At 35.8% G+C, this 19,270-nt stretch overlaps 2 protein-coding genes across 3 annotated transcripts; one reads left to right on the top strand and one right to left on the bottom strand.

Annotated features, from left to right (window-relative positions):
- The first annotated feature begins 1,228 nt into the window (after positions 1-1,228).
- On the top strand, positions 1,229-10,203 carry LOC112504901 (centromere/kinetochore protein zw10 homolog). 2 transcript variants are annotated; one of them, XM_025108865.1, is made up of 14 exons: positions 1,229-1,808; positions 2,023-2,160; positions 2,429-2,602; positions 3,970-4,131; positions 5,505-5,732; positions 6,045-6,170; positions 6,498-6,590; positions 6,883-6,906; positions 8,640-8,765; positions 8,908-8,985; positions 9,049-9,207; positions 9,579-9,729; positions 9,845-9,927; positions 9,997-10,203. In XM_025108865.1, exons 1-14 carry the CDS (start codon positions 1,242-1,244, stop codon positions 10,078-10,080), a joined length of 2,193 nt encoding a protein of 730 aa, XP_024964633.1. In that variant the 5' UTR covers positions 1,229-1,241; the 3' UTR covers positions 10,081-10,203. The 2 variants fall into 2 exon arrangements, with proteins under 2 accessions (XP_024964633.1, XP_024964626.1); XM_025108858.1 differs by having other exon boundaries at positions 6,811-6,906.
- Positions 10,204-11,118: 915 nt separating this feature from the next.
- On the bottom strand, positions 11,119-18,188 carry LOC112507717. The gene is made up of 5 exons (XM_025112396.1): positions 17,937-18,188; positions 17,742-17,814; positions 16,889-16,953; positions 11,926-12,035; positions 11,119-11,631 (listed from the first exon to the last, which is right to left on the bottom strand). Exons 1-5 carry the CDS (start codon positions 18,048-18,050, stop codon positions 11,403-11,405), a joined length of 591 nt encoding a protein of 196 aa, XP_024968164.1. The 5' UTR covers positions 18,051-18,188; the 3' UTR covers positions 11,119-11,402.
- Between the last annotated feature and the right edge of the window lie 1,082 nt (positions 18,189-19,270).

Raw genomic sequence — 19,270 nt, 5'->3', positions numbered from 1 at the left:
CAACTCTTTCAAAAACCCTAATCGAATCTCATGTGATGTTTGTGTAAATCTGTGTGTTACAAAAGTGTGTATCGTCACTTCTATTCTATGCCTATATCACCTCTTATATAGGTGATATTTATAAGGTAACTGAATCCTCTAAATATAGAAATAATAATTAACGTAAATAGGATCAACACCATCCTTCTTGATCCAGTTTGCATTCTCTTAGTTGCTCTGAGTATAGTTATCCAGAGCATGGACCAACCAGAGGAGTAGCTCATACGGAGGAACAGATTATACAGAGGAGCTTTGTATATGTGGAAGACCCAGAGGCTCTACATGTATTATGTAGACTCTGTGTCTGCACTCTGTATCCGGGAACTTGGCGTTTAGGCGTAGGCGCATGACTCTAGTCTTCTTGTCGTCCTTTGTACCCGAGTACCCGTGCTCTGGTCGCCCATAGAGCCTCTTAGTTGTCCAGAGAGCCTCTCTGTGCTCTTCCAGACTTGGTCATTTTAGCTTAGAAAAACTCTGAATCTTCCATCCTTAGCCCAGATTGCTTAACAAAACTTTAAGAGTAATTTGGATCAATTTTAATCCTAACACTAACAACACCATTGTCATAATCAGCCGTTTATCCTCCGCAACAAACCCCAATTCTCCATCGATTACCCTATCGAGAGCCAACTTTCATTCAAAAGACTTGTTGTTTTGGCCCGACAGAATCTGAGCAAAATGATGGCTCGATAGCAGAGTATTGAGACTGCATTAGAAGGAGGTTGTAGTGAATTGGGTTCCATATGGGGAAATGATTCTGACCGTGAGAATTAGGGTTTCAGAATGAGAGGATAGCGAGTGAAGTGTGTTAAGAGATGGATAAGGTCCTAGGATAGTTTTACGTTTTTTATTTAATTTGTAGTTTTACCTTCTATACAGGTTGTATGTTACATTTTTAAGTAATAAGAATGTATCTAACAGGTTTTTAAAAGTTTAAAATTTTACTTAACAAATTTCAGAATATCCAATGACTTTTCGCTTAAAAAATGGTTCATAGACTTGATCATTCTAAACATGGAAATCCATTGTGATTTTTCTAGACTTCTCCAAAAAAAAAAATACGAAAATACATACGGCCCATTTCTACTAATAAAAGCCCAACAGCTTGGGCTCTTATTTGGTTGTATAATTTCCTCGTCTCCACGCAAAGATAACCTTCCGGCAACACTACCGGTCGGAAAATCACTGTGCTCGTCTTCCAGATGGATGTACTCTTCAATTCAATCGACGTTCGGGATTTACTATCTTCACACGATCTAGACGACTCTTCGCCGCTCGCCGCCCCAGATCTTCGCCTCCTCATCGATCGTCTCCAAGTCCGGTCACTCGACATTAAGTCCAAAGTTCACAATTACATAGTCTCTCACAATGATGACTTCTCTGCCCTATTTTCTCGCTGCTCCGACGCTGTTATTAACTCTGAGCAACTGTCCTATCAAGTATCCAACCTCGTCAATCTATTATCATCGGATCGTCAACCGATCGATGTCAAGATCAAAGAAACAGTCGAACAGGTTAGGAGGAAACGCATTGAAACGAAGGAGAAGAAGGAAACGCTAGATTTAGTGAAGGTAGTGTTGAAATTGAGCCAGGAGTTGAGTGTTGTGGAGAATGATTTGAAGGTTGGAAAGGTCGTTGAGGCGGCGAAGGCCCTTACAGACTTGAAGGTGGCGTTACGAATAAGAGATAATGTGGAAGATCGCTCGGGGGAAAGGGAGCCGATGGTATTTGGTTTGTTAAGAAAGAAATGGACAGATTGCTTCGAAGAGGTAGAAATTGTTTCATATGTATAGAACTATAAAGAAAACTAATTTGGAATCTTGACGTTTATTTAGGTTTTTTCGTTTCCTAATCTCATAATCTAAGGCATAAGATGATGATATGTTTTTACGAATTTTGAAAAAATTGTAAGTTGATTATTTGCCTTTGTTAACCTTTGTTGAGTTTGTGGTGTGTTAAGCGGAACTGGATTTGGGTTTGTAGATACAAGAGGTGCTAGTGAAGTTTGTGGAAAATGCAGTGAGATTCGATCAGCAGTCCAACGCTGTTTATGTCAAGAATACAATGGCTATGAATGATATTCAAGCGGTCGAGCTTAATACTGTATTGAAAGCAATGCATGTAAGTTTAAAGCTTGTTTTGCTTCTTTCAGCTTCTCCTGTTTATTTGATCTTGCTGGTAACAATTTGTTGCTCAAAAAGCATAAGATGTATTCTTATAAGCACAGTGACTCTACTTATTGCCAGACCAATTTGTTAATTCAACTATTGGCAACAACATAGAAGGAAATTATAAGTTTCTCTCTCTCTCTTATCGTTGTATGCATATCAACTTTCAAAACTTGCTTGCTACTCATGAGCAGCCGTTTTTCTTTTGTTTTCTTGTGTAGGTGGTTGGCATTTTAGATTATGGGCTCGCCAAAGTAGCAGACTTGATGACCAGATATGTGATAGCTCCTGCAGTGCAGAGTGGTCCTCATAGTTTTTCTGTAGAAGAGAGAACGCTAGATTCAGGATGTATGGCTGAGGTAGTTCTGAGGATAACTCCGCCTTCTGATCCTCAGGTATTAATATAGTGGCACTAGATTTTTCATTTCATTTGCGTTTTATGCATTCCATGTTAGGAGATGTGAATCTCTGTGGACAATTAAATTGGTCAAGGCTAGTAACAAATACTTGAAAAGATTTGTCATCACATTGAGAAGACTTGATAGTTTTTAAAGATGATTTTATTCTAGGAATAACGTGCATGAAGTGATGTAATTCTTAGTACATTTTTTCCTTGTATGAATAGTTTCTTTGTCGAAGCGTGATGATTACATGTGGCTTGACTGGCTTCTTATCTCATGCTTAAGTTCTTTGAAGATAACTTGTGTCATTAGTATCATATAGATATACATGAAAATAAGGTGACCCCATGATAGTCCATTTTCATATCACCAAACTGGTTATGCTTAGATACCAGTCATACTAAGGTTTTTAAGCGTATGACATAAGAGTACACTTGTAAACTGCTGTTCGATCCCAGCTGACACAAGCTATGGTGGAGTGCGTGCATGTGCCTTCTACAAAGAAAGAAACTCAAAGAAGTTGATTTGGCTCATCAACTCACTTCCAAATCTCATTTGCGCCTATCAGCTTACATAGATGGCCATCTGGGGTTCAATCCAATCTTTTAATTGCCCCCTTCGCTATTGTAATGTAGATACTGTTAATTAAGGAGTTTGTACACAGCTAAACCATTTGCAACTGTTTGTTGTACATATAAGAATTTGTATCGGTGATTATCACAAAGTTGGTGCACGGAAACATCAAAAGAAATGATTTTGGAAAATAAAGGTAAATAACCTACGAATTATAAGGTTTGCACCTAATATGTGTAGGACTAGGACCTATAGGGCTCTAGACCCAAGATATCTCACCTAAGGTGATTGCTTCACATAGGCAAATAAAAATGCTCTCAATTCTTATATTCAGTGATCTAAAATCAATCTTGGAGATCACATCTCTTCATATAGATGAAAGGAAATCCAGATTGGACTTAGGGAACAAGCAGACATACGGAAGACTAAATAAATTGGTGTTGATAATTTACAAACTACCTAAAGTGATTAAACTGCCCTAATCTGCAATTAGTAATAACAGAACCCCAATTACACAAATTCTTCCCCAGTTGATCATAAATCAACACTTAGCAAATGAATGGGAGTTATTTTGGACTAGGCTTGTGGTCCTCATCAACAGGTATTCTCCCAAATTATGTTCAACAAAAATTCAGGCAATTTCATTTATGTTTTCTTATATTTCTCTTTCTTTTTTTAGTAAAAATATCCAAGTTGCTTCTGCCTTGCTGTTTATGTTTTAATGTGCGGAGGTGTTATAACTTATTAGATTAACTTTTTCATACTATCTTCATACTTCATATATGCAGGTTGAGAACTTGGATGCTGAAACCATATATTCTGGAATTAATGTGGTCATTCAATTTATTTTCAACTTTATTTGCTTTAAAAATTCTTCCTGGATGCGGTACTTTGGAAGATTGACATGGCCCCGGATGTCGGAATTGATTATTTCAAACTTCCTTTCTAAGGTTTGTTCAGTTTTACGTATTTGTTACCTTCCACAAGAATGGGATTACCTCACAAATGTATGAATGGAGCCCATTTTAAACGAGTATATTTATATTTATATGAGGTAGCAAAATGATAAGATGGTCCCTGCACTATAAATCATTTTTATTAGTTAGTCATTGTAGTATGACTTCGTTTATTAATCCTTTTAGTCAATGTTCCGACCAGAATGTGCCCTGTAGTTACTTTCGTATAAGCCATTCCTTTATTTCTTGAATGTACCAACCACATTCATGCAGCCACAATTATACCCTGTCCCAGATTACAGATTGGGATATTGTCGCTGTTAAAAAAGTTTCAAGTATTTGGGTATTGCTCCATGACCCCATCCTGTACCCAACCCATGCTGTTGCCAACTTGCCATCATCAGGATTCATTATATATATATGCTATAATTGTTGATATATGTTTTTTCCAGATTGAGAAGGGAGTTTGGGTTTCATGTACCAGTGTCTGAATATAGTTTTTCAAAGCCTTTTTTGCACAAGACATACGAAGGAGTATATGATTGGGTGCTGATAGAAGTCTGGTTATCTGCTGTTGCCCTCATCTGTTGGGATAGTGTCAGTATGAGATGATGATGTGTGTGACAGTTTTAACGCCAATGGGTGGTGGTGGTGGTGGTGATGAAGATGTGAATAATACAGAGATGTTGAGACCAGGTCTAGGTGACTGATAAATACTTTTTTAGGGTTAGTATCATCACTGACAAGCTTCTTTTGGCATGAAAATTTAGAACGATGTGCATTTCGTGCGAGGAAAATGGCCACTGCAAATTCGTAGTACAATGGACAGCATAAAAGAGAGGCTATAGTATAGGGGTCATACTAATAAGTTCTTTTAACATGGTAAATGCCTCCAAACCCGGGACATTACCTTAATTTTGATTAGTGCAAATTGACCTCTTATTTGATAGACGAAGGATCATGTGAGAATAGGAGTTAAGATGAGAAGTGTAAGAAGGGATTTGGACCGTTGATCACTTCTAATCTCAAACCAACTCATGAATTGCGCTTTAGAAGGGAATTGATCCGGTGTATCTCATTAGTGTTGATCTAGTTTTCCTCTTCAATTAGGATTGATCCAAGGGTGGAGATCCCTTCTCACCATAACTTTCATTCTCACTGGAACCCAACCCTTCTTTGATGTATGTAAATATACTAGTGATTTTTATTGATGAAGAAACTTGATAATTCCATATACAAGCAGTGCCTTTTGTATTTACTGATTTACCTTTTTCTTTATTCAGTTGATTGAGGAGTAATAAGATCAAAAGTGCCATTATGCATGAGCTCGCTTACTGACATACCATATAATCCTTTTGTGATGCCAGATTGTTCCTAACGATGCATCCAAACTTGCTGACTTCCAAACAATAAGACAACTCACTTTTGAGTTTGAGTCATCTCTTAAAGAAATTATGTTCATCTCCTCTGGCAAAGATGAAAGGTTGAGCAACTTTGCCGATAATGTTGAAGTTCATTTTGCTACAAGGAAGAAGGTTGAAATTTTAGCAACAGCCAGGGACCTGCTTTTACATTCAGATTTTAATCTTCCTAAGGTGAGGTTACCTAAACTGTTTCTATGCACTATCTTATCTGTTTCAAACAGGAGACCCCTTCTGTAAGAGCAGAAGATGCATGTATGGATGGTCAAAAAGCCCAATTATATATTTTTGTTGTTTCATGCAATTAGCATTTCATTCTACTTGCCTTTTTTGCAAAACAAAATTTAGCACCCATGCATACAAAAATAGATCTACATGTGAACTGTTGGCCCTCCCCAAAACGTGAGCGCTACCAATAGATGGCAGATACCCAACACTGTTATTCATTATTGCATAAATATTGATTGAAGGACAGTTCTTTTACAGGACTATTCAAGGAATAATGCAGAATTCAAGAATGGTGGTACTGTAGACTTACTTTTCTCGTCTGAGAGGTGTGTCATATCTGAAGCAGCTTCGCAGCTAATTGAACTTGTGCATCAAACACTCAAGGTTGGTAATAGCAAGCACTTTGCTGAAAGATACTAATTCAGTCTAAGCTTGATGCATCTTGTTCCACACTTTCATGCACTCTTAACTGATTGTCTATCTTTTGAGCAAATATTATTTGAGGCACCTTTTGGAAGGATGCCTTGACCCCCTCTCTCACTCCCAGTACCACCAAATTACTTGCAGTCAAAATGATGCCTGACATTATTGTATTGTTTAAAGACATCTAAGTAGATATGTATCCATGTTTCTTGTTACAGCTTCTTGATATAACATATAAGCAGTTACACTTCCCTTAAGCATATTGTTACACCGAGCGTCTACGTGCAGGATGTTTGCTTGTCATCTGCAACAGTGGCTTTAGAATTCTACCATGCTGCTAGGGATGCTCTACTTCTATATGAAGCTGTTATTCCTGTTAAGGTTAGTGCATGAAGTCAACAGTGGAGCCTAACATCACCAGTTTATTCCTGTAATTCTTGTTACAGCTTCTTGATATAACTCACACACCTTCCTCACCTTTGGTGAGGTTTGAACCCTTGACCTCCTGGGAGGCCAAAGGCTCCGATATCGCTTGGCCAAAGGCTCTTTGGTCACTACAATATTATTGATGCCTTATAATCTCTCATTTTGCCATATGAAGCTAGAAAGACAGCTGGATGGTATCAACCAGGTTGCCGTTCTCATTCATAATGATTGCCTATTCCTATCACAGGAGATTCTTGGCCTTGCATTTGAGGTATGGATATATGATTTGGGGAGCGATCAAATGCAAACCACTTAATTTATACAAACCGTGCAAACCGTATTCAACCAATCATAATTTTTCATTTTGTTCATTTTTTTGTAATTATGAGAGGTTGATTAATCATTTTTATTGTGGAGGGTGTTAATCATAGATATTATCATCTTCAGTATTTTAATTTTAAAGAAATACATGAAACAGTTTCATTAATGTTAGAGAAATACATGAAACAGTTTCATTAATGTTAGAGAAATACATGAAACAGTTTCATTAAGTATTATATGAAACAATTTCACAACCATATATGAAACAACTTTATCAAAAAGAGTATTATATGAAACAATTTCACAAGATTAAACAATTTCATGAAAAAATTTCATAAGATTAAACAATGGAATCGACAGATGAAGGTGGTTTGCACGGTTTACACAAATAAAGGCAGTTTTCATATGATCACTCCTCTATATGATTTTATACACTTAACTTTGTGCCTATGTTTTCTCAAAATGCAAGGCAATGATCCGTGTGTACTAGTTCTTAGTGACTTGTGACTTTTGGTTTAATATCTGAATCAGCCACTAACTTCTTGGAATTATGGGCTGAACGCCTAAATCATGAAATTTGTAGACTTGCATTAATTAGCATTCTTGCGTCATGAATAAGATGAAGTCATAAAAAGTTGAGAAAACTGGTGCATTGTATGTTAGTTTCTAATGACTTGTGACTTTTGGTTTAATATCTGAACCAGCCACTAACTTCTTGGAATTATGGGCTGAACACCTGAATCAAGAAATTTGTAGAGTTGCATTAATCAGCATTCTCGCGTCATGAATAAGAGGAAGTCATAAAAAGTTGAGAAAACTGGTGCATTGTGTGTTAGTTTCTAATGACTTGTGACTTTTGGTTCAATATCTGAACCAGCCACTAACTTCTTGGAATTATGGGCTGAACACCTGAATCATGAAATTTGTAGACTTGCATTAATCAGCATTCTCGCGTCATGAATAAGATGAAGTCATAAAAAGTTGAGAAGACTGGTGCATTGTAGATGGGATTATGTTAGCTATAAGAAGTAGTTGACAGAAATAACTATTTCTCTCACTTTTTTGTTTATTCTGAGGGTGGTCAATAATTGATAGGCCATATATACGAATAACCTTGAGATATGATCCACGTTGCAACTTTTTAGTATTGCACAGTTAAGGTATGTATATGCACTTTAGAAACTGGTCTGGCTATTGTTAAAGTTTTGTAAGCTTTGAAGTAGAAAATCTCCATACTCTTGTGGCTTTATTTACAAAAAGTTGATTTTATTATCAGTGTCGGATGTGGTTCTGTGTTTCTTTATCAGGGTTATTTTGTGGATCAGATAATCAAATATAGAAGGAACTAATGGTGAAATGTTTAAAGATGTTTTGCTTTTGGGTATTTCTAGAATTTTACATTTGATCCTTCTCAGAGGCCTAAAATATGGGTCAGTTTTTGAACGAGTAAGAAATGAAAATCTTGTATTAAGAAATTTTTGTACTTCAAAAAGACAATTACATATTCTTTTATGCACTGTCTAGATCATCGACTCATTAGTGGTAATTATTATGACAACTAAATGAATACAAACATCAGCGTTCATGCTCTTATTATGCTTATTATTCCATATACTTTTCTTGCTTCTGGTGGGATATTACTTGGTTGACTTTGATGGTAAATTTCTCTTGTTATTATTCCAGTACCAGTCCGACTTTCCGACTTCCATGAAGGGAGCTGTGTTTATTGATTTGGGTATAAGATACAAGCTGATGGCAGAAGAGATATTACAAAGACAAATACAGCTTGTTAAACATAATTTGATGGAGGTAAATTTAGTTAATTGTAGTCCGTAGAATTTGATGGAGACCAATACAGCTTGGTTTTCTTTTTCTTCCAAATCTTCTGAATTTGTCTCTACTCTCAAGTGATGTTAATTTAGATGATCATTACTTTCAAAACTGTCACCAGGCCGTTGATGGTGCTGATGGATTTCAGAACACCCATCAACCAAAGCGATACGAATCTGCAAAATTCAGTATTGATCAGGTAAAATTCGGTGGTCCCTCCGCATTTGTATGTCACATTTTCAATTTTTAACCAAGTCTACAGGTAGCTTTTATCCTTGAGAAAGTGCGCATAATATGGGAGCCACTGTTGCTACCGTTGACGTATAAGGGAAGTATGTGCACAGTCGTGGAGGCTGTATGTTCTAGAATGACCAAAGATATACTGCTTTTAGATGACATTGCAGCCGAAGAAACATTACAGGTGCATTTGCAAAATCTTACCTTAGAAACTAAACTAGTTAAACTGCTAAGGGTGTGTTTAGTACACAGGACAGTACATAACAAAAACCTGTTGTCCCACGTTTGGTGTGACAATTAGACAAGACGGGACGGGACTGAATGTAAAAAAAAACCGTCCCATGGAAATAGGTGGAACAAAAATAAGGGAGGGGACAAACTTGGTAAATTACTACCCTTTCACCTGCCTACCTCACACCTTACTCTTGTCCTTCCAGTCCTGTCCAGTTCAGTCTTCGTACCAAACGCACCCTAAAATGTTGTCAAAGTCCGTATCCACGTTTTTCTTTTTCGGGGAAAACCTTAGCAACAAACTACTTTGGTGTTTTTGTTCAGCTTCAAAGGTTAATTCATATGCTGCTGGAAAGCCTTTCTGCTTTATTGGAGTCGCTGGTTGCTATGAATCAAACAACAAAACCACAAGACGCATCATCAGGCTCTATTGATGATCTGATACCATCACTGAGTCGACTACGAATATTGGCAGGCACGTTAATAATTTGGCAACAGCCTTGATTTTCCTGTATTATAACCTTATATATATATATGTGTGTGTGTGTGTGTGTGTGTGTGTGTTATTGATACAATAGAAATGTGAACAGATATGTTGGACTTGCCTCTGAAGTCCATTACTGCAAGTTGGGAAAGCGGGGAGCTGGCCAAGTGTGGTTATACTTCATCTGAGGTATGTTTATACATGTTTGTTGTGTTGTGTTGATGGTTGTGATGAGATATGCATAAATGGTTGTTGCAGGTGAGAGACTTCATCAAAGCAATATTTACAGATTCACAGTTACGAAAAGAATGCTTGTGGAGGATCGAAAATATCAAGTTTTAATTAATATAAGGTTTTGCTGCAAGAATAGAAGAAATGTAGGTTTTGGTTTTATTTTATTAATCTCCATTGTATATACCCCTCCCTTATGTATACTAAAAGAAAAAGCTCTCTCATTATGTCTCACTACTTACTCAAAACTTGTTTCTTTTTTGTGAGTATTAACATCATACCTCATATAGAGGATATTATATATATATATATATATATATGTATATATATATATGTATATATATATTAACCATACAAATCTTCCCCCTTTTGAAGGATGGGCTTTTTTTGTTTCGAGTAATTGTGGGCATCTGGCTACTATGAATAGCCCGGAATCATAGCAGATGAACCGACATGGTCATAAGGGTTTTGGCAATACTCTGGATTCGAATACTAAGAAGTAAGAAGGTGAGAGTTCCATTACTCTCCCTAAGCCTTATCAACAAGATTCGACATGTTTGTTAGCAGTATAATGATCTTAGTAGGACTTGCAGCTTGTGCGGTTAGCTATGTGTTACTATTTGGTAGTAACTTAATGATATAGAAAATGACTTATTCAATAAGGTTTTTGCGAAAAGTTTTATGCAGAAAGTTAAAGTTTTTTTCTAATCCTACTTCTGTCAATTAAAAAGAACACACTTTCCATCTGTATAAAAAAAACTCTTCCAAACAAAAAGCCTTTTCCAATACATACATATAACTTTATCCATACAATAATTGGAATAATAATAATATATTTTCTTTTATTTTTCAAGCAGGTTTTTGTGGCAAAGAATTTATTTATTTTTTTAAATAGGACAAATCATGTGAAAATACATTTTTCTTCATTCTATTTCTATTTTAGATAATGCAATCTCAAATCCACATCATATGCCACATAAGCAAATATGTGTTTTTTTTAAGTATATAATATTTATATACGACAAATGCAATAAATAAACTCGAACAACCTCCTCACCGTTGATGAAGTTTGAACCCTTGACCTCCTAGAAGACCAAGGACTAATAATGTTGAGTTGTATACTCAAATGTTTGAACAGTACTCGAAATGTAATCGAAACAAATAGATTATATTCTCATACAATGTGTCCAAGTTGAATCTTCCCTGACCAAAATATTCATAAAAGAAAGTTATGTCCCACTTCAGACTGTGGGGAATTGGTTTCTATATTCATTTAAAAAACAAAATCAAACCTTTATTTCAAGGTTAATAGAAGTCTAATGCAGATGAACCCTGCCCTGCCAAACCCCAGAGATCAAACATGTACAGATATATATGTTTATGTCAAGACTCATTTTCATCTAATGTTTCCTCCTACATCTTTTATCCACATTTCAAGCAGGATTTGCTTCTCTAGCATTATTTGCAGCATCGGAAATCGTATTTTGCACACTTTCTGGGGCTTTCACGCTACTATTTGCCTTCTTCAATCGAATCATGGGACGTCTTAGAAACTTCTGCAGTTGCCACTTTTTCGGTTTAACCTGTCCCAGTAGTTTCATCTGTTCCCTTTGGAATTTACGGTTTGCATACCATCTCCCACCTCTCCAACCCAACCCGTACCTGCAAATCCAAACCGAACACCCTTTTTCATGGCAAATATGATAAAGAAACCACCAACACGCAACCCGGGTGTATGATCTTTAGTAAAGAAGCACACATTCAGTTCTCATATTGATTTCTTTAGCTGTAAGTCTGGTTTCATGAAGTAACTATCAAATTTAAAAGCATCGATATCAAGTTAATTTCAATTACCATAATTTATAGAATTTGATGCAAATTTTGTAGTTATATAAACTGTGGTATGTATGACATCTGTGGAGGCAATGTAAGTTTTTGAAAGAATATTTTGCATACCCGACAACTAAAGAGACCCCGGCTGTGGCAACACAGGCTGCAGCATTAGAACTACCTGTGCCAACCAGCTTTTTGAATTCCTTACCTTCAAGGTCATAATTTTTTCTCATCTGCACAGGTATAAATCAAATATGTAAGGAACAAAAAGTAAAAAGAACAGAAGACTGAACGTGTATACTAGAAAAACAAACAAATCCAGTATATCCCACATTCCCACTCAGAAGTAGAGTCTTGGGGGGTAAAAATGTAAGCATTCCCTTCCTCTGTCGCAAGCGGCAGAGAGGCTATGGACACTCATTTACACATCCTCCATTTGTTGGCCCTGTCTCAGTTTTTAGTTGCATTTAGTAAAAGGACCCAAAATCATATTCTAGATACTTCTGATGAAATGAATCTACGGACCAAGAAGAAGATGATGGAGAGTATTTTGATCCTTATGAAGACGATCCATCTCACCCGGATTCACGCCGGAAATAAAATTTGGTTGTACAATAATAATGTGTGCAAGTGTTTAAATTAATGATGTAAGAATGACATGATTTAAGTGCTTACCTCATTTAGGTAGAATTATTGCTTGCTTATGTAATGCTTGTATAAGGGTACTTTTTCCTTGCTTATAAAAGGAAGGTTCCCCCTCATTTGTAAAACATCCCTTGAAAGAACATTTTGTAAGACATCCCTTGATAGGAGTCAAATTTGGAACTATCCGACTGGCCCTTACCTTTTATGGCAGGAAAGGTCTTGCAACATTATCTCGTATACCTTAGTAGACACCAAGTTTATAGAGTACCAACATGATTGTATAGGTACGATCCAAACAACCCTGAACACGGAAACCATTTTTGTCACGTTCTATTCAAACTTCAACATGCGGCTCGATGATCCCTCATTGCACACAACACTTAAAGCTCAAATCCAAAAGAGAGTACCCCCAAGTCAACACTTTCCATGCGACATTCATTACCAAATGACATATCGAGTCCAAAATCACTCTTTGAACATCATGGTTCCAGAACAAGAAAATACAGGAGACGCCCTGTTCATTGATGTTAATTCAAGTGCGATGCCAACATGCACTTATGTTCCTAGGCAGTTATCAAGAGAGAAGTTACTCAAAAAAATGGATAACCAACTATGAACAAATCCATCAAGCTCCCGTTCAGACCACCACAACTCCAGATTTCATCCGTCATGAGTATGGACTTGTAGAAGTCAAGTTCTCAACCAAAGAAATGTGTTGATGTATTTCCCACCATCCATGTGATTGAAATGGCACAGCCTCCAACACTCCAATCATGCTTGGTTCTTTGGTGGAGTTATGAAATGGCACAGCCTGGTATTCAGATGTTGAGGTTGCTGGAGTTATGACATAGCATTCTCCTCGAGACTGATTAAAGGGATCATGAGAAGATGAAGGGTTGATTCTGGCTTAGAAGGTGAATCCTTATAAACAACATAGTAGTCAAACTTGCCCAATGACTCACCAAGGAGTCTTATAGCAGGATCTCCTGCTTCATATCTTTCTTTCAACTTTTTTTGTGACGCTTCTTTTCTTTTTTGGGACATCTTCATCATAAGCGACTTTGTATGCTTCGTCTAAACAATCTTGACAATTACATGCATCATACTAGCAGTGTTCAATCTCTTGTGCGAGTGTTGGAGGCTGCACCGTTTCAATCATATAAATGGTGGGAAATGCAACTGATTTTTCGTTGGTTGAAAACTTAACTTCTAGAGTTGTGGTGGTGCAAATAGGAGCTTGATGGATTTGTTCATAGTTGGTTATCCATTTTTCTGGAAGAAGTTTGAATAACTCCTCTATGAATAATTGCCCAAGAACATAAGTGCATGTTGGCGTCGCACTTGAGTTAATATCGATAAGCAGGCCATCTCTGATTCTTGTTCCGGGACCATGATGTGCAAAGAGTGATTTTGGACTCGATATGTCAGTTGGTAATGAAATCTCACCTTTGATTTTAGGGGGTACCGCCTATTTGGATTTGGGCTTTAAGTGTTGTGTGCAATGAAGGATCATTGAGCGGCATGTTGAAGTTTGGATAGAGCATGACAAAAATGGTTCATGCGTTCATAGTTGTTTGGATAGTACCTACACAAGCATGTCGGTACTCTACAAGCTTGGTGTCTACTAAGACTATACGAGAGAACGTTCGAAGACCTTTCCTACCATGAAAGGTAAGGGCTAGTCTGATAGCTCCAGAGTCTCACATGTGTATATCCTTGAGCTCGACAATGCGTGGGAAGGTCTGATGGAAGAGATAATGTCACTAAATGTTTTGATGTGGTGTTTGGGAGCTGATAGGAGTCAAATTTGGAAGCCTCGACAAACTCCTTAACTTGCTGATGAGAGGTAGATCATATTAATTTTTTAACTTTTTTAGAAAAAGTAGTAGGTTTGGAAAATACCAGGGGCGAACCTACTCATAGAGTTGGGGGTGCACAGGCGCCCGCTCGATCATCCCATCGTAGTGAAAATCTTTTACCAGTCGTAACTGTGCACCCGCTTAATTTTGAAGTGTGCTCTTATATATTTTTAAAACAAGAAAACAAGAGTGTGAGGTTGCTAGAATGGTTGGGCACTACTTGGTTTCCTTAAGGTCATGGGTTCAAAACTTTTTTACAACAAATTCTAGTTTTTTCTATTTAAAATTATGCAACAAAGAGAATTGAACTCAAGACCTGAACTATAGAAGTCTTAACAATCTACTACAACTATTTTTTATTTACAATTGTCCCAATCTTACTTTTATTTCTTTCTTTTTTTAATATTTTCCTTTGAATATACCCATTAATCTTAATTTTGTATTTTGTCTCGTTCTAATGACAACACATGTTTATACGAAATAACTTGAAAAGGAAATAAAATTAATCATGTTTAACAATTAATACTATATATGAGTTTTAATTTTTAAGTTTTCTTGATAATACTTAAAAATCTGTTATTAGTCATTTGTATATAATGGCGTAAAGCATGTTTTTGTAAAAAAATTAATAAAATCATATTTTGTTGTTGTATTTGTTGCTCGTTACCAAATCAACCAAAAAATTTTAAAAAAAATCCCCCGTAAAGGTGGAATTCAGCCGAGAACTTGTTGAGCATGTAATGTTGCGTCTTGCTCAAAAAGTCAATGTGGGTTCATTTGTAAAAATGTATTGTATCAAATCGATTGGGTTAAACCGTGACTTCCTTGGCCTTTGATTGACCTTAAAGGTGCATCCACTCAGAAAAATTCCTAGGTCCTAGTCACTGAAAATACACTGTAAGGATCAACTATAGGCCTACCAGTTAAACGTGTTTTAGAATCATTTGGACCATAAGAAATTTCATACATTTGTTCTATCTTATATGCAGAAGATTGTCTAAAGGTAGAGGAAGAACGTGATAAACCAGGTGGATTCATGACTGGCTTTGGTACTATTCTGAAAACACTGTTCACTTTTCTATATCTTGTTATCAAGATTAACTTTGACTTCACTCTTTGTCAACTTACAAGCTCTCTTAACAAAAACATGAAAATGAAAAATGTCTGGAGCAAAATACTTGAACACCCGGCTTAATTATTCAATTTCTTAACTTTAGAATGGTTTTTTGATGTGAGAGATCCGTGCATAGACGACAGTCACAGAGCATACAAATCCAAATCTTAGTAAGATTGAGGAGGGGGGTTATAAGACTAAGGACAGTTTATGGCTCTGATACCAGTATGGATTCCCTAGGACTGGTACTTGTATCTGGGACGGGGACAATTAGGGACTGGAACAAGAAGACACCAACGAAAAACTCACTAACGAAGAACACTAGAAAATTAAGAACTTAAGAAAAATGAGATATTTTGTCAGATATAAAAACTACAGAGCGTTCACAAAAGAGATTTCATTGGTATGTAGAAGAAAAAAGCATATGGAGATATGTGAACTTTAAGATTGCTATTTTTCTTGGCACTTGCTTGAGTCATAGCTCATAGGATTATCATTTGTTCCTTCGCTAACCATAAGGGGTTAGCATTAGCCTTGCCATTTTGACTTTGCCACACTTTAAGAAGTGCTAAGTTGGACTTGATGGAGGAACTTGAACAAGAAGGCTACTAGAGTTCCAGAGGGTTTTTGTTTTGAAAGCTTTATTTTATACCGGGAAAGTTTCTTGGATGTTTTTACAGCCAGGGGTCTTCACGGAAATAGTCGCTCTTTCCTTTGGTGCAGACGTCAAGTCTCAACTAACCCACCTTCGGGTGGAATATACTGGGCTCGTTTAGTTTGGTTTCTTGGATGGTTTACAAATGAGAAAGATCATCCCTATTAGAGTAGAGCATTCCAAATACAAATACATCACATTCCTATCCTACTAAAAATATCAAGATACTCTAATAAAGCATCCTAAGCAAATTCATACAAGGAAGACCTAGAATTTTCCGGAGACTCCACAAATCCCTAGAGAATACCAATACATCATGTGGCCCTTCTGAGAAAATGTTTGTCGAGCAATTCAATAGGTGGGAATTGGATGTTTGTGACTTGTGAGTGACATATGGCTACCCAAAAAAGGGAGTCCGGCTAGAGTAAAAGCTACAAAGATGAGAACCAAAAGTCGCCACCATAAGCTTTATTATGTAAACCAAACCAAACAAACACAATATATCCCACCTAGAGATAGGATCTGGAGGGGGTAAAAGGTAGGCTGTTTCCGAGAAGATGCCTGGATTGCGAAACTAAGATAGAGAGAATAATTGATAAAAGTACCTGGTCACAAGGCATTCAGGTTTCTTATGTATTAGAACAATTAATGTCATATTCATGTTGGATTTGCTATGGAATGGAGCATACAACACAGGGCCCATCTTAAAGCAGATCAATATTTCAAGGAAAATGACAAATAAACAAAGAAATAGTGGAAATATTAAAAGGTATAGAGCTTGTTGTAGAGTAAAGAGGAAAGGAAAATACTAACAGCTTTCTCGATTGAGTCAAGCCTTTCTTCAACTTTTGTTTCATGAAGGTGGCGTATCGTATAGCCTGCATTATTGTCACATATGAAGTTTAATTTGAGACCAAAAAACCAGTATAAAACCAACCTAGTAAAGCAGTCATAAAAGCATCTAAAACAGTAATTCAAATTACTTTTAGGCATTTTCTTGATCGTATTGTGAGCCTTACAAATAATCGTGACAAAGAGAAGTCCAATTTTTGCATAATTGTCTCATTAGTTTAGATGTTTTATCAATTAGATCCGCTATGTTTAACCATGCTCATTCAAATTAGAAGATATGTAGATCAAACAAGTAACATTTTCTTGATCAATACTCAATAACATAATGCTCAACACCACGTTACAAGAAAAACGATCCACATCCTCTAGTTCAATCTCTAATTTCTCCAAGCAAAAACCACAGCGGTTGGATTATTGCAAATTCACATCCTCACCCATCACATATCTAATTCAGTATTATAGCTAATTCAAGTCAATAACTGCAGATTTTCCTAAGCTGTTCATATCATTCATATTCCGACTTTCCCACATATTTCACGAACAGATGATCATTCAAATGCTTAGAAACTGAAAAGTTCACAGCAAGGTGGGTAGTGATCAGAAGTAACTTAGAGAGATTTTCCGGCATTGGTATGGATTTCTTTCTGCTAAATTGAATTGAAGACCAACACTATCTATTTATAAAACTTCTTAACACAAACAAACGTAGTTCGACTATTTCCCCAAAATTATTAAAAACCCCTTCCGAATTTTAAGTTGGGGTAATTGGGAAGGGGGGTAACACCAATTTCATGTTGAAGTAAGCTAAACATACCAGCCCAAGCAGTGCCAATAGATGCGATAGAAGTTAGGATCGTAAACACAACTTTATGCCTCTCAAATGTATCCTAGAAATTGGAAATCATTAAACACATAAGAACCCCGATCCGATATACATGATGAAACCCTAATTGCTTGCTGCACAATTAGAGATGGCGAAAAAAACATAGAAACCCAAATCAAATAATACCTTGGTTGATAGAAAAGTATCTTCAATAGCTGACAAAGAATTGGAAACCTTTTTTCTGATATGAGGAACAGAGAAATGCGTTATGACAGAGGAACTTCTCTTTAAACCCTGCATAGTGATTTTTGGATTTCAGTGGCATATACAAACTTTAGGTTTGGAGTTGGAGGTTTCATCTTTATTGGTCCTTTTTCCCTGTGAAAACTGGGTTGGATTTGGTTTTTCTTTTTCGCTACGTCTTTTCAAGTATTGGCCTTCTTGATGGAAAGGTCATGTATAGATTTTCAATAGGAATTATTAATTTCAAACTTTATTTATTTACATGAAACTAGAAGGTTATTCACATAATGTAACGAAATAAATTTTGATTTTAATGTTTTATTTTATTTCTTTCTTTGTTTCAGTCGATGTTATAATACGATTTTATGTGATTTTGAGAAAATAATGATGTTTTTATTTTTAATAAAATATAAATATATAATAAAAAGTTTAAAAAATATATTGATATTAATATCAAACTAACCATTTAAAATTTCTCGTTTTCTTATGTACTTTTGTAATTCATATTTTTTATTTTTGGTTTAATAATATATTTTTTTATATTGATAATAATTAAGTATTTTGTTAGAAGTCAATGATTATCCTAATTATATTTTTGACTTTTTATATTTAAAATGAGATGTTTATCATTTGTTTGATTATATTTATTTGCATTTAGTTACACGAATTCAAACAATAAGCTTTTAATAAGATGTACTTACGCATAATTTACTTGTAGTCTAAATTTTAAGTAATATGCATCAATAAACAGTACTTCATGCATAAAAAACAGGTTTTAAAAGTTTTTATCAAATACTTTATAATATAGTATAAATTCTTATTTATTTTTTCTTCTTTTTTCTAAGAGGAATGCTAATAGCACCCTTATCTCCAAAGTAATCATTTTTTATTTTCTTTTTGTATTTTTGTCTTTTTTATTTTATGCTAGTTTTCTTTGAGGAGTGCTAATGCACCTTTTAATAGTGGGTGTTGAATGCATAGAGAATTATGATTACATTAATTTCCATTAAGTGTCAAACTCAATCAATATCATATCATATTTTATTATTATTATTATTGTTATATATATATATATATATAGACTTGGGATCATGTGAGACCAATGGTTTTTCATGAGACCCGTAAGACCAATTCTCAACCATTGGATTAGATTTACAACCGTCAGATATGAACATTTATAAACGCCACGAGACTTCTCATTAATTACGAAATTGCCACCTTGCAACTTTGCAACCATTAGATCATTAATTCATAAATTTGATCAATGAACTTAAATT

Source organism: Cynara cardunculus (assembly GCF_001531365.2).
Source record: "Cynara cardunculus var. scolymus isolate 2C chromosome LG 2, CcrdV1, whole genome shotgun sequence".
In the NCBI taxonomy this organism is placed as follows: Eukaryota; Viridiplantae; Streptophyta; class Magnoliopsida; order Asterales; family Asteraceae; genus Cynara; species Cynara cardunculus.
The sequence above is the reverse complement of the archived record's forward strand: the minus strand, read 5'-3'. Positions and strand labels throughout refer to the sequence as shown.